At 48.0% G+C, this 14,862-nt stretch overlaps 1 protein-coding gene across 4 annotated transcripts; it reads left to right on the forward strand.

Annotated features, from left to right (window-relative positions):
• Positions 1–2,392: 2,392 nt before the first annotated feature.
• On the forward strand, positions 2,393–12,123 carry LOC123045285 (uncharacterized protein At3g27210). 4 transcript variants are annotated; one of them, XM_044468286.1, is made up of 4 exons: positions 2,393–2,900; positions 4,038–4,139; positions 4,222–4,401; positions 11,863–12,123. In XM_044468286.1, exons 1-4 carry the CDS (start codon positions 2,762–2,764, stop codon positions 12,012–12,014), a joined length of 573 nt encoding a protein of 190 aa, XP_044324221.1. In that variant the 5' UTR covers positions 2,393–2,761; the 3' UTR covers positions 12,015–12,123. The 4 variants fall into 4 exon arrangements, with proteins under 4 accessions (XP_044324221.1, XP_044324220.1, XP_044324219.1 ...); XM_044468285.1 differs by having other exon boundaries at positions 2,416–2,900; positions 4,222–4,544; positions 12,006–12,123; XM_044468284.1 differs by lacking the exon at positions 11,863–12,123 and having other exon boundaries at positions 2,432–2,900; positions 4,222–4,859.
• Positions 12,124–14,862: the final 2,739 nt, after the last annotated feature.

Here is a 14,862-nt window from a genome sequence, read left to right on the forward strand (position 1 = left end):
TCAAAATGGAACACCTCGATTAATTGGGAGAGCTTCAAAATTAAGGAGCATATTGTAATAGATAATATGTGTCCATGGCAACGGACCGGGATCAGGTGACATGCACTACGGCGACATACACGGTGACATGCGGCCCAAATTCAAATTTAAACATTGCGAAAAAATCTGAAAAAAATCATGCATGTTCACAGCACATATTAAAATAACCTCTAAAAATTTCAGATCAAAATTCGAAACATACATTGAGAAATAAAAAAGAGAAACTCATATGTGAATAGTCTACAGAGAACCGTTCGGGAACTATTCATGACAGCTTTCTCTTTTTTGTTTCTCGATGTATATTTCGAATTTTGATCTGAAATTTTCAGGGGTTATCTTAGTATGTGCTGTGAATATGCATGATTTTTTTCAGATTTTTTCGCAATGTTTAAATTTGAATTTGGATCGCATGTCACCGTGCATGTCACCGTAGCGCATGTCACCTGATCCCAGTCCCATGGCAACACAAGAGCAATTACCCAGTCAAAAGAAGAAGAAAAAGCCACTGTATATGCTCTCAAGATGTCGTAATAGAGATTCTAAAAAAATGTCATAATCGAATGTTTTCAAAAGAAAAAAAGAGCGACTGTATATGTAGTATGTGGCAATGCAATTTCAAGTGCTCATATTGAATTATATGCTGATACTCTCATCCATAAGATCCTACCGGTAAAGACTGACGCCGAGAGGATAAAGATGGGGATTTGAAGGTAAGTAAACATGAGACAAATCGTGGCGCGCGGTGTGGGCATCCGGACGTGACGATAATTTTGCATCTTTGCGCGTACTCACATCACATGGTGGCGTTGAAAAGGCAGCATGACTCTGCTGAAATGTGGGAGCTGGAGCTGTTGGGTGAATTCACAAGTCAGAGCTGCGAAGCCGAAACAAAATTGAAGGGGCTTGGAATTATTGTTAGTGGCGTAGTGCTGTCCCAGTAGCGCCCTACGTAGGTACAGGGAGCTGCTATCAGTTTCTTGAGATTGTTTCCCACACGTGTTTCTCCTAATTATAATTATCAGGCAGGCGGAAGGACAAGTGTAGACGAGCGGAGCCTCCTGCCATTTCTATTCTACTATCAGTGATCATGCATGCATCCAGGCACGCATGACGATAATCAGAGAAGGAAATGGAGTGATTCGGGGATGATAAAATGGAAGCAAACCAAACTAAAAGCACACCAAATGTGCGTGTGGGGTGCATGACCTAACGCACACATAATGGATCGGCACGGGCGCGCAACGCACGCAAGCAAGCATCGAGCCATACAAAATAATTTGGTTTTTTTTCATGATAATACGGGTCTCATAAGGATCATAGTACAAGCCACTTACATACCGACCTAACAAAACTAAAAAGACAGCAGAACGTTAGCCTTTGCACACAGGAACACCAGCCAAGAAGTAAAATTACAAATAAGACTGAAGAATCCTCTGAGCTTGACACCAACGCCCGTCACCTGCCTCTAGCACCATCATAGTAGCCACCAAAGGAGAAAATGACGGATCACCTCCACACCCAAGCTCGACGCGGCTCCATCGCTGATATGCAGCTTTGCAGACCTCCAAGGTGGCTCGTCAATAAAGGTGAAGCCATTGCCATTGAACGCAACGAATCAGACTGGGGCAACACTCCGGATACGCCATCAAACTTCAGATCTGGCACCCCGCCCCAACTAAGATGTTGGAGGAGGAAAACATACCTGCCTGCCACGAACCACGAACCCAGATCCACCATCTTCCAGATGTCATCGGTGCAGACCACAATCTGCATCTGCTCCTGAACTACCTCCCAAGCTCCACGCCGGCGCTGGAGCAAACGCCATCGCAACGGCGGAGGCCGAGGACACAGGTCCACCATGAGGATGCCGCCGCCGCCGCACCATCTTTGCTTGAACAGTTTGGTTTCCAAATCCACCCCAAAAACGGATCGCCTCGTCGGGAAAGGATCTGAAGATTTATTAGTCGGCGCCGCCATCGCCGTTGCCGAAACCATGACGATGAACAATCCTAAAACCTAAAAGACAAATGCCTAAAATAACCCACACGTATGGATTCGGCAACTCCCCTCACCACCGACGACTGAGGTCGTCAGCGGAGGACGGCGGCGAAGGAAGGCGCCCTAGCGGCAGGAGGCGAGATCGCCTTTCTTTCTTCTCCTGGAAGAAAGAAGCGACCCGAAAAAATCTCTAACCCTACGAAATAATTTGGTAGTTAGTGCTCCTCCCAACTGGCATTCGTACGTACTGCTGTATGTAGTACGCGGCCGCCCGCTGCGAAATACCTGTTCAAACCCTTGTATACATGGCATGCCAAATCAGCCGGCTCGTAAGTGGGCCCCCACGTCCAGTCCAGTACTCTCGGAGGGAAGCGCCATTGCCATCCATCATCCCACCACGCCACGCGCACGCGCCACACACGGCGGCACGATCGCCCCCCTCTCCTACTTCCCTTCCTTCCTCCGCGCACGCGCACGCGCCGCGGGACACTGGGACACGACAACGCGTCCGTCCCTCCCGGAGCAACTTCCCCTGCCTGCCTCTCTCCCTCTTCTTCTTCCTCCCCTGCCTCCCAATGCTCACTACAAAATCTCGACTACTTGCTTTTCTCTTTCGCGCGCGCCGTCAGAAACTGCCTCCGCAGGAGGGAAGGGAGGAGAGGGTGTTGTGCCGTGGTCGATACTCTGAAGATTGATTCCGGTCCGCAGCAGCGACGCCGGCAACATGAGGTTCAGGATCCGGAAGAAGCCTGCGTCCGCGCCGCCGGACGCTTCTTCCACGGCCGCCGTGCCGGACACTGCGGCCGGCGGCGGCGGCCGGGCGACGATCGTCGCTAGCCCAGATCGCTACGGCACAGAGAATGGTACGTAGGTCATCTTCTGCGGAAACCGTTACTTTCTTCCTTTCCGTTATCGATTTCTTCCTCTTCCTGCCTTAAACGGGGAGGGGTAACAATTCGATTCTTCTTCTTAGTGCTTACCTTTTGTGTTTAACTAATCAATATTGGACCGACCAGAAAGATTTTAGTGGGACGGCCGGTTGCTCCCACGAAATTAACTAAGTTATCCTGCTACTCTCAGGGATTGGTTGGGTTGAGAATCAGGATTGAATTATGATAACTGTATAGTCGGTTCTTGTCTCGTTCGGCGTTCGATTAGGATGATCAGGGAGATCAATGCAATCAGTACCTCCATCAGATTTATTCATTTCTGCACCTGCTAGGTGCACCAACCATGCCATGTGGTAGCTAGGCAACATACCTCTGAATGCGATGCGACCCCTGGTCGCACTCACACAGTATCGGAGCTAATGGCTTTCGGACGGACGAGTCTTGTGCTGCCATTTTCATCTCATGTCCTACTCTTTTGCTCCATCAGGTACTATGCTATGTAATGTTGGTTCAATTGGACAGATAATCCTATTTTTATTTTCCCTCGCTGCAAATTTCCTCTTAGGGCCAGTGTGTGCCTTGTATACCGAAAGAAGACTTCAAGCTGGCTTCTTGTATAACATAACATCAAACTGATGTTACTTAGCATCAATAGGCAACGCATGATATGGTCAATGAAAGTTTCAACTGGAAGTCAAATAGAAGCTCCACAATCACAACTTTTCTCCATAAAAAATACTGCAAAGTTGATCATGAGGGCACATTTTTTTATTTCTGAATACGAATAAAGTTTATATGCCTTTCACTTTTTCTGGCCAAACGTCCTAATCTGAAAAAGGCCAATTATTTGTCTTGTTAAATATCATCGATCAGTGTTATTGCCTATAGGCCGCAACAGTGGTTTCTCGTGGTTTTATTTCGCGCTTCTTCCATGCCTCATCGTTAACTGAAGTTACAGTTAAAAGACGTGACTACTACTGTAGTAGTTTGCTTCTACTGAAATGCTCCTTTGCTCTAGTAGTTTAATTGAATTAAGGACAATTGAAAAAAGACTGGAGAAGATAATATTTTCAGTCCTAGGATCATAACATCAACCATTGATCCATCCAGTGCTGATTGTTACGCCAGGAGGAAGCAGAGATGAGTCGTTCTTCGAGGCAAGGCCGTGGTTAGACTCGGACAGTGAAGATGATTTCCAAAGCGTGAGAGGAGGTAAAACATCATATTTTAATGAATAGTATCATTGGTGTCAACTTCTCACATCCTAACATCTCTGTTCATCCGGATCCTCAAGACTTCACTCCTTCAAGAGGTAGCACACCAGATCACCAGATGCAAACATCATTCGCAGCGCGGATATCTGCGGACATTCCTTCGCTGACAGAGAAGAAGCAGAGGCTCCTTGAGCTGCTCCAGGAAAAGCAGCAGTACGATGACGAGCATGATGCCACTACCGATGTCGGTAGCGAGACAGGGAACAGCATCCATGCTGAAGAACATCTGAATTCTTCTTGGAAAGTAGAGAAAGCAAAGAAGCCAGCCAAGCCAGGTTGCTTCGCTTGCTCTGCTTGGAAGCTTAGCTTCAAGTGCTGCCGGAAGAAGAAGAAAGAGCACAAGGATTTGTGAGTTAGTTCTCAGGTGTTGGATTTTGACTTCTTGAAAAATATTATCGCAAGAGAGCGGGTACATGTATATACCTTTTTTGGGGGTGAATGAAATACCGCAACTAGAAGAAGTATGAGGAGTGTGGAGTGGCTTGTTCAATAGTGGCATGAATAGTGAAACAATTATGCAGGGTAAAATATATAGCATACATGATTACTTCTTCCTGTTTTAGTGTTTTGTCATTAGTGATTTCGTCGGATCTGAATAATTCTTCTGGACCATCAACTTAGAATTTGTCAAGCAAGGTTTATGGACCCCTCTTTTCTCCATGATTTCTCAGGCCAGGTCACGTAATGTCCTTGTGATTTGTGGCTAATTAGGTGGCATAATATTGAAACAAACTGGGGACTGCACTCAAGTCCTTTCAACGAGTTTATGTGACAGGTGATGTGTGTTCTCTAAAGTTTTGACAACAGCTTTGATGGCCTTGACCTTTCAAACAAACTAGAATTACGAAAAAAAAAACTTTTGCATTATAATTCCAGCGGAGCTGACAATCAGTAATATTTCTGCGTAGATATCAGTACGCTAAGAGATCAGTATATCTCTGGGCAATTCTCACTTCTTAATCAATGAAAATGGCAAGTCTTTTGCCTCGTTTCAAAAAAAAAGTATATCTCTGGGTATTTTGGCCAAACCAAAAAGGGTTAAGCAGATGCATAATTTGCCTGGATTTTAAGTTTTAATCAGGCAGAAGCACATGACTGTGTCTTTGCAATAGACGGACGGTCAGTACAATCGTTTCAGCAGAGAGAGTACCGCTCCATCATGGGATTTTGTGATCCTTATGGGAATTTCTGAAAATCACACTCCCTATTTCTCAACATAGCTATATGTAGACACATATGGGCCGGATGGGCCATATTTAACTCACTCACACGCACACACAAAACATTCAATACTCCCACTCAAGATGGTGGTAGATATTTATCAACCTCATCTTGTTACATGCCGACTTGAACTTTTTTTATGAAACAAAACCACTTTATTAATTCGAAATAACAGTGACATCGTCCATTAGGAGAGATACAATTTCGCTCATGGGCTCATCAAACCAATCATTGGTTTACAAACTTATAGCCAATCTAGGAAGCTCAAGAACAACCTTATTTACAATGTTCAAAACTACTAAGAGCAAGACAAGTTGGCCTTCATTGAGGAGCTTAGGACCCTCAAGACCGTGGCAAGAAGCGAGTGGCTCCTTTTGGGGGATTTCAACCTCATCACTAAAGCGGCGGATAAGAGCAACACCAACATCAATCGCCGCCTGGTGGCCAAGTTCCGTGGGGCTCTTGAATTCTTGCAACTAAAGGAGCTTCACCTGGGCGGGTGCCGTTTCACCTGGTCCAATGCGCAGGCCAACCCGGTCCTTACCAAGATTGACCACGTGTTCCACTTCGACGATTGGGACATGCTCTTTCCCAATGCACACCTTCAGGCTATCACTACAGTTTGCTTGGATCATGCTCCGTTATACCTTCAGGGGTGCGTCGACAACTCGAGAAAGCCTTCCTTTAAATTCGAGGAATTCTGGCTTCGTCTCCCGGGCTTCAAGGACACCGTTGCCTTGGCATGGAACAAACCTGTCCAGGCCCGTGATGCCATCCGCAAGATTCATATCAAGCTCTGTCGGACCACGAAGGCCTTGCCAAGTGGCAAAAGGAAAAAGTCGGGATGCTTGGCTCCCAGATCGCAGTTGCCAAGGAGATCATCTGGCGCCTGGATGTTGCTGAGGATGGAAGACCGCTCTCGGACTCTGAGAGGGATTTGCGTAAACAACTGAAGGTCTCGTACCTTGGGCTTCTCGCCATTCAGAAAATCAAGCTGAGACAGCATTCTCGGCTCAACTGGATCCGCCTGGGGGACGCCACCACAAAGCTCTTCCATGCTCGTGCGAACAGACGAAGGCGTAAGAACTTCATTCAGACGATCACTACCACCTCGGGGCTGGCAATTACCAGACATGACAAGGAGCGGGCCCTTCTGAACCACTTCCAGGCTAACATCGGCACGCCTGCCCTGCGCACCAAGTCCATTGTCTGGGAGAACATCGGGATGCAACGCCACGACCTATCGGCTCTGGACGATCCATTCGACGAGGCGGAGATTAAGGAGACGGTATTCTCCTTACCTTCGGTCAAGGCCCCGGGTCCCGATGGTTTCATTGACGCCTTCTTCAAATCATGCCGGGAGATCATCAAAGCGGATGTCATGGCTGTGGTGATGCAGCTCGCGAACCTGAGAGGCGACTGCGCGGGCCTGATCAATTCAGCCAATATTATTCTGCTCCCAAAAAAGCCGGTGCATCCTCGATTGCTCGATTGGAGACTACTGCCCAACCAGTTTTATGCACATCATCTCCAAGATCTTCTCCAAGCTGTTGGCTAACCGGCTAGCCCCTCTGCTTCCGTCGCTGGTTTCCAAGTGCCAGAGTGCCTTTGTGAAAATGGTGCATCCACGATAATTTCCTACACGTGCAAAACTTGATCAAAGAATTGAACCGCTCTTCAACGCCAGGCCTTTTCCTCAAGCTCGACATCTCCAAGGCTTTTGACTCTGTGGGTTGGGCTTACCTCCTGGAGGTGTTACAGTAGTTGGGATTTGGACAGCGCTGGCGGGACTGGATCTGCATGACCCTCGCTTCATCTTCCTCCAGGGTGCTGTTAAATGGGGAGCCGGGAAACCCATTCGCGCATGGAAAAGGCCTTCGCCAGGGTGACCCGTTGTCGCCTATGCTCTTCATTCTGGCCATCGATCCTCTGCAACTTATGCTCCGGGCGGCTTCCCAGGCCGGGATCCTCAAGCCCATCATGGCACGACCGGCCTCCTGCAGGGTTTCCCTCTATGCGGACGATGCTGGCATCTTTGCTAACCCGGTCAAACAAGAGATCGACGCCATCGCTTGGATCCTTGCCTGTTTTGGGGATGCATCGGGACCATCACAAATGTCAGCAAGACCGAGGTGTCTCCCATTCGCTGCCAAGACATTGATCTCCCAGCCGTCCTCTCGGCCTTCCCGGTCAAGCTGGCCATGTTCCCCGGCCGATACCCGGGTCTCCCACTACATACCAGGCGGCTCAGAAGGGTTGACCTCCAACCTCTTCTGGACAAGGCAATGGGCAAGTTGTCGGGCTGGAAGGGGAAGAACCTGGTGCGAAGGGTCTCCCTTGCAAAGTCCGTGTTGTGCGCCATTGCAAATCATCACCTCACTGCGCTCTCGCTTCCCACTTCGCACTTGGGCAATCCAGAAGCTTAGTAATATCACTCGTAACTTCATCTGGTGTGGGGAAGACTTAGAAAACGCGTCTGGCGGACACTCTCTGGTCAAATGGAAGACTGTCTGCCGGCCTAAGCCCATGGGGGGCCTGGGAATCACAGACCTCGAGAGATTTGGTCAGGCGCTCCATCTTCGCTGGCCTTGGCTTATGTGGACTGCGATGAGACGGATATGGCGCTCTTCAGGGCTTCTACCACCATCTCCTTGGGCAATGGGAGAAAATCCTTATTCCGGCACGACAACTGGACAGGATGGGGTCCTCTATCCCGGGCCTTCCCGGAGCTATACAAAATTGCCACCAGGAAGCGGAGAACTGTGATGAAGGAGCTCCAGGAGGAGAACTGGATCAGATCGGTGGCCTGTCTTTCATCGCCTACCCACCTACAGGAGTTCATTGCCCTCGCATCAGCTATCGCTCAGGTTGCGTTGAACCCGGACCAGGAGGACTCCATCACTTGGCGGTGGACTCCCAATGGCATATACTCTGCTGCTTCGGCCTACGCGGCCCAGTTCTCTGGATCCTATCCCAGGTTCTCCCCAGCCAAGATTTGGGAGGCACACGCTGAGCCAAAATGCAAGTTCTTGGCCTGGCTTGTACTCCACGGGAAAATCCTCACGACCGACATGCTAGCCGTTCGTGGCTGGCTGCACGACCCTCGATGTCCCCTTTGCCTTGGGGCACCGGATACGGCCACTCATCTATGCAAGGATTGCCCGTTTGCCGCCGCAGTTTGATCTCACGTCCAGGTGTGGACGGGAGAGGACTCTGGGGCCATGCCCACGTTGCCCCCTTCGATGGGGATTTTGGACTCGTGGGATTCCTTTACACCATCTGGAACATCTGGAAGTAGTGAAACCAAACACATCTTCAATGAAACTCGCCTCACGCACCTAGAGGTAGCATCTATTGCCTTCGACGACATCAAGCAAAGGACTTTGGCCTTTGGCCGGGCACAAGTGGCAGCCGGTATTGGTGGATTAGTGCTATCGTGTGGGCTTTTCTAGGGGTTTTTGTCCGGTTTCTCTCCAAAAAACCGGAACAGTCTTGTACATAAACCTTATTCTCCTTTTATATGAAAAGACAGTGTTCCTTCCTGTTCCTCAAAAAAAAAAGCAAGCACAAGCACAAAGTAAAGAAACAAGGAACGGATTAACCACGAGTTGGAAACAAGCATGTGTCCCGCACTTCCATATGCACACCAGTTTTTAAACTAAATGGACCAGATGAACCCTCCTCCCGTCCCTCCCCCGTGCGGCAGCGCCGCCCCGCACCGGGGAGCCCTCGTCCTCCTCCTACAGCCTCGCCCCTCCTCCGCTCCCCTTCGCCGCCGTCGCCCGGGGCGTCAAATGGCAAAGCCCTTGTGGCGTGGCGGCGGCGTCGGTTTCTCCTTGGATCTCGATCTGGTTGGGAGGCGGCGCTCCTCTCCGGCCAGATCGGCGGCGCTCCTCTCCGGCCAGATCGGCGGCGGTGGCGCAGATCGGCGACGACATGGAAGTGGTGCGGCGGCGGCGGGGGAGGACGGCACCAGCAACGGCGGATCTGGCCTTGACTCATGTCGGGCTAATTCGTTGTGCTACCGATCTCAATCGCCGTCGGCGGGGCACTGCTCCTGGGCTTGATCTGCAACACGAGGATGTCTGGGGCGCCGGCCCTAGGCTTGGTGGTGGTGGCCTTCTTCGTCAGAGTTGGTCGGCCGGCTGGCTGTGCTCGCATGGTCATGCAGTGACCGGCGGCTTGGCCAGTCGGCGGCAGCAGAACTTGGCCGGTGGCAGCGGCAAAGTTCTGTCTGGATCCCGAGGCGGTGGCCCTAGAGGGTGGAGGCCGGTGAAGCTCGGGCTTCCCGCAGCGGCATGGCGTGGTGCAGTCCCTGTTCAAGGCGGATCTGTGACGGCGATCTGCTATGGATTGATTCGGATCAGAGACAGCAACGAGCGCGCGGGATCCTTCTCGGCGGCTCTCGCAGCTTGGCGAGGCGGGGTGGGAGCCCTCCTCCTAGGCTCCAGTGGTGGCACACTCAGGCAGTGGCCGGTGTGCCAGGGGTCCCACAGTGGCATTGTTGCTGCGGTTGGTCGCCGGATCTAGGCGGCTAGATCTGGGGCTTTGAAGGCGGTCGAGACGGTGCACAGTTTGTTGGGTGGATTTCTTGGGACGGATCCGGGTGAAAACCTGATCTTCGGTCGATGGCCGGAGACGGTGATGACGATGCCCTTATCATCGTTTCCTTCATGAAGGCATCGAGGTGAAGCTCCCAACTCCACTCAATACCTCCGGGGGAAACCCTAGATCAGCTGATCGGATGTTGGCGGCAATCATGTGTCGTAACCCCCTTGGGGACGGCATTCTTGGAGGTGCACTCGGCTTTGCGGGACCAGCGGATGGCTTCTTTGGTGGAGCGGTGCTTCATTCATGCATTGATGGCGACGGATCTGGACGGTGTGGCGCAGTGTAGATTCGAAGTTCGATGTGGGAGGATGGACTCGCGCAGGAGGACGACGCTGTCTGGCGTCGTGGTGGCGTCGATGGCTGAGAGACCTGGCACGGTAGATGCAACAGTACAACTCTGAAGATGGACTCGTGGCAGGTGGCTGCGGCCAGGGGCGGAGTCAGGATTTAGGTATAGGGGGGGCCAAGGTAACTTACAAAATAAAACTGTGTGGTGCAAAAAAAATAGTACCGAGTACAATACTAAATAATGTGGGACGTCAAGAAAATTAAAACATAGCTGCATTTAGTTTTAAAATTTCCCCTAAAAGTGCCAGTAAGATGATTTTATTTAATAATTTCATGAGAAGATAACCTAGTTGCTAAGTTTCAGTATCAATGTAGGTTATCATATAATTTCCAAGCAAGTCATCTTCCATCGGATTGGGGACTGGTAATTTGCACGTTTGCCTCTCAATATGTCCAGAATTCGAAACAACATACTCTAAAAAAGGAACTTGAAACAACATGCTTAAAAATTGAATTAATCTTTATGGTGTTTGGCGACGATTTTCCCTTCTCACACGCGTCATAAATCGAACAGTTGAAAGAAATTACAAATAAATTAGCATCGTAGAGACGTAGACCACTCAATTTTAACTAAGAGTACAAGTAGAATTAACCCTAGATCGGCTGTACAATTCGACACATATAAGATGAGAGCTGAGAGGGATTAACTGGGAGTACTTAATAGTGCTAACCTTGAGAATTAACAGCTAGAGTAGTTTCCAGGATTCGCCGTGCAGTGTTGTCGCCTGATTCGATCAAACTTTGCGAGCAGTGAGGGCATAAGCTAGCGGCCGCCGGCTGCGCTAATCGCTCAGATCGCACGTTAATCACGTCAGGAGCCTTTTTAGGTAACCGCAAGGACTAGTACTAGGAGCGGGCGAGGCTATGACCCTGACTGGGCTTTCTTATGGGTCTTTTCTTTCGAGATTTTATACTCTCCGTTTCAGTTAGGGGGGGGCCTAATACGTGTATTCACCAAATCTAATTGCTAATTACTCCTACCTGTCAAAGAGTTCGTCGATCCTTGGGGGGGGGGGGGGGGGCCTGGCCCCTGCTCGTCCCCCCTTGGCTCCGCCCCTGGCTGCGGCGGCCCCATACCCGGCAGGCGTCCTGGTTGAGGAGTGCGCCGGACTGGTAGGTGCCCCATACCAATCAGGCGTCTTGGTTGGGATCTCAGGTTTTAGATGTTTAGGTTTGGCTGTGATGTCTGTTTGGTATTAGGCCCAGACTATCAGCGCCCCTTCATCAACTGGATAGGTGGAGCGACAGTTGTTGCGTAGACGATGGCTTCAGTCTTACTGTTGTATGACTTTGTAAGGTCTTGTGAGAATAATTAATAAAGTGACGGCATGCATCGCTTAGATGCAGAGCTCGGGGGTCATCCTCCTTTTCTAAAAAAAATAGAACACGAGGATATATACAAGCCAATCTAGGCCAAAGAAGAAAAAAACCTATAGGCCTCGCCGAACCATCAAACCTGAATGGTCAGCCAAGCGAGACAGGGAACAGCATCCATGCTGAAGAACATCTGAATTCTTCTTGGAAAGTAGAGAAAGCAAAGAAGCCAGCCAAGCCAGGTTGCTTCGCTTGCTCTGCTTGGAAGCTTAGCTTCAAGTGCTGCCGGAAGAAGAAGAAAGAGCACAAGGATTTGTGAGTTAGTTCTCAGGTGTTGGATTTTGACTTCTTGAAAAATATTATCGCAAGAGAGCGGGTACATGTATATACCTTTTTTGGGGGTGAATGAAATACCGCAACTAGAAGAAGTATGAGGAGTGTGGAGTGGCCTGTTCAATAGTGGCATGAATAGTGAAACAATTATGCAGGGTAAAATATATAGCATACATGATTACTTCTTCCTGTTTTGCCATTAGTGATTTCGTCGGATCTGAATAATTCTTCTGGACCATCAACTTAGAATTTGTCAAGCAAGGTTTATGGACCACTCTTTTCTCCATGATTTCTCTTTTCTCAGGCCAGGTCACGTAATGTCCTTGTGATTTTGTGGGCTAATTAGGTGGCATAATGTTGAAACAAACTGGGGACTGCACTCAAGTCCTTTCAACGAGTTTATGTGACAGGTGATGTGTGTTCTCTAAAGTTTTGACAACAGCTTTGATGGCCTTGACCTTTCAAGCAAACTAGAATTACGAAAAAAAAAACTTTTGCATTATAATTCCAGCGGAGCTGACAATCAGTAATATTTCTGCGTAGATATCCATACGCTAAGAGATCAGTATATCTCTGGGTATTTTGGCCAAACCAAAAAGGGTTAAGCAGATGCATAATTTGCCTGGACTTTAAGTTTTAATCAGGCAGAAGCACATGACTGTGTCTTTGCAATAGACGGACGGTCAGTACAACCGTTTCAGCATAGAGAGTACCACCGCTCCATCATGGGATTTTGTGATCCTTATGGGAATTTCTGAAAATCACACTCCCTATTTCTCAACATAGCTATATGTAGACACATATGGGTTGGATGGGCCATATTTAACTCACTCACACGCACACACAAAACATTCAATACTCCCACTCAAGATGGTGGTACATATTTATCAACCTCATCTTATTACATGCCGACTTGAACTTTTTTTTATGAAACAAAACCACTTTATTAATTTGAAATAACAGTGACAACGTCCATTAGGAGAGATACAATTTCGCTCATGGCCACTAGGAGAGATACAATTTCGCTCATGGGCTCAAAATCAACCATTGGTTTAGAAACTTTAGCCAATCTAGCAAGCTCAAGAACAACCTTATTAGCATCCTTGTTACAATGTTCAAAACTACTAAGAGGAAAATCACAAGCTATATAATAGCAATCATCGAAAACTGCCGCCGCTGCTCCCGTCGAACGTCCTCCATTCAACGTCCTCCATTCTTCATAGTACCAACCACTTCCAAATTATCAAAGTTAATAAATAGGCGATTTGTAACCCGCCCTTTGCGCAAGGGAAACACCAAATCTTAGCACTAAAGTTTTGGCAGTCAGGACATCAGCACACCAATCAATATTCCAATTACCCCAACGATAAATTTCCCGCTAGCATCTCTTAGGACTACACTCGCTGAGCCCCTAAGCAAGTCTTAATCAAAAGATGCATCTTCATTAAGTCTTGATCAAAAGATCTAGTCCCTACCATTTATGCCCTCATCTATCCCATCAGTTCACTCTAAGAAAACTCCAGCCCTATCATATGTTCTGAGAGAGAACTTCATCTCCTTGTGTTTATTTCAAAGAGATTTCTAGTCCAACCATTCAAGCCAATCCTTTGAGATCTAATCCCCTCTTACTTTCCACTCCTGCTTTTCTGATCCAATAGCCATACCTTGAGATAATTTAAGTGTCGAGGAGATTATCTTGTGAAGCACAAGAGTAAGGGATTCATCACCAAGCAACCCCTATATTGTTACTTTTGGAGGGTGTGCGCCTCCTCGATTGGCTAGGTGCTTGGAAGCCTTCTAGTTTGTGAAGAACCCAAGAAAATGTAAGGGCTTGGAGATCGCCTACTTCATGAAGATTTACCCTAGTGAGGCTAGTCCTTCGTGGTCTTACACCATGATGGAATAGGCTGGTTTCTCCTTTGTGGATCCTTCATGGGCAAGTGTCCTCACCATTCCTTGTGGAATCTCGCAACCAAGATCCTTGTGATCTTAGACCCTTCGTGAATCAAAGGCTCCATCAACGTGGATATGTAAGATAGTACCCTATATCCAAACCATGGGAAAAAAACTTCACCGAGCCAATTTATGTTCGTGTATCTCTAACTCTACTTGTTTACTTTCACTTCATATCTTTACTTTCCGCTGCCTGTACTCTTACAGACTTGCATGTGTTGGGTGCTTGATAGATTGCCAGAAGAGCCTAAAATTGCCAAGGAAATAAAATTTGGAAAAAGAGTCCATCTTTTGGCTTAGTAGTCTATTCACCTCCTCTCTATACATACTTATCGATCCTACAGAACCCAACAATCTCCAAACTTCCTTAGCTTTTTTGCATTTGAACAAAAGGTGCTTAGTGTCCTACGGTCCACTAAAATAATAAGGGCAATGAGGCGACACTTTCAAATGTCTATTTGCAAGTGTAACATGACATGGAAGAGTGCCATGCAACATGCGCCAATTTTTTTGTACATTTGCCGAGTAAGATAATTTCCAAATATCACACCAAATATGATTGACAATGATTTATCCCATCACATAAGTATGTTTGAGCTTTCTTCCATGTTGGTGATCTCATTCCAACACATAAGCTGAACGAACAGTGAAGGAACATTGAATGTCCCATTCTTGTGAAACTCAACACAATAACATTCGATATATCAAGAAATAGAAGAGGAATTGCGAGAATACATTGTGCATCAATTGGCCACAACGTTGTCTGACCAAGTCTTTGTGCCAACTATTAGTGATGGGATCAATAAAATTAGATACCTTAGACAAGAGATGTCCCCCTTTAAGAGTGATAACTCTTCTATCAACAAAATTTGGGATCCACG

The sequence above is a fragment of the Triticum aestivum genome, chromosome 2B (assembly GCF_018294505.1).
Source record: "Triticum aestivum cultivar Chinese Spring chromosome 2B, IWGSC CS RefSeq v2.1, whole genome shotgun sequence".
NCBI classification, from domain to species: domain Eukaryota; kingdom Viridiplantae; phylum Streptophyta; class Magnoliopsida; order Poales; family Poaceae; genus Triticum; species Triticum aestivum.

Excerpts from the sequence above, each read along its gene's own strand:
- LOC123045285 (XM_044468286.1), top strand. The coding sequence starts at position 2,762 with ATGAGGTTCAGGATCCGGAAGAAGCCTGCGTCCGCGCCGCCGGACGCT. Across the intron at positions 4,140-4,221 it reads TTTCCAAAGCGTGAGAGGAG|ACTTCACTCCTTCAAGAGGT; the intron begins GTAAAACATCAT and ends CGGATCCTCAAG. Across the intron at positions 4,402-11,862 it reads CGATGTCGGTAGCGAGACAG|GGAACAGCATCCATGCTGAA; the intron begins GGAACAGCATCC and ends CAAGCGAGACAG.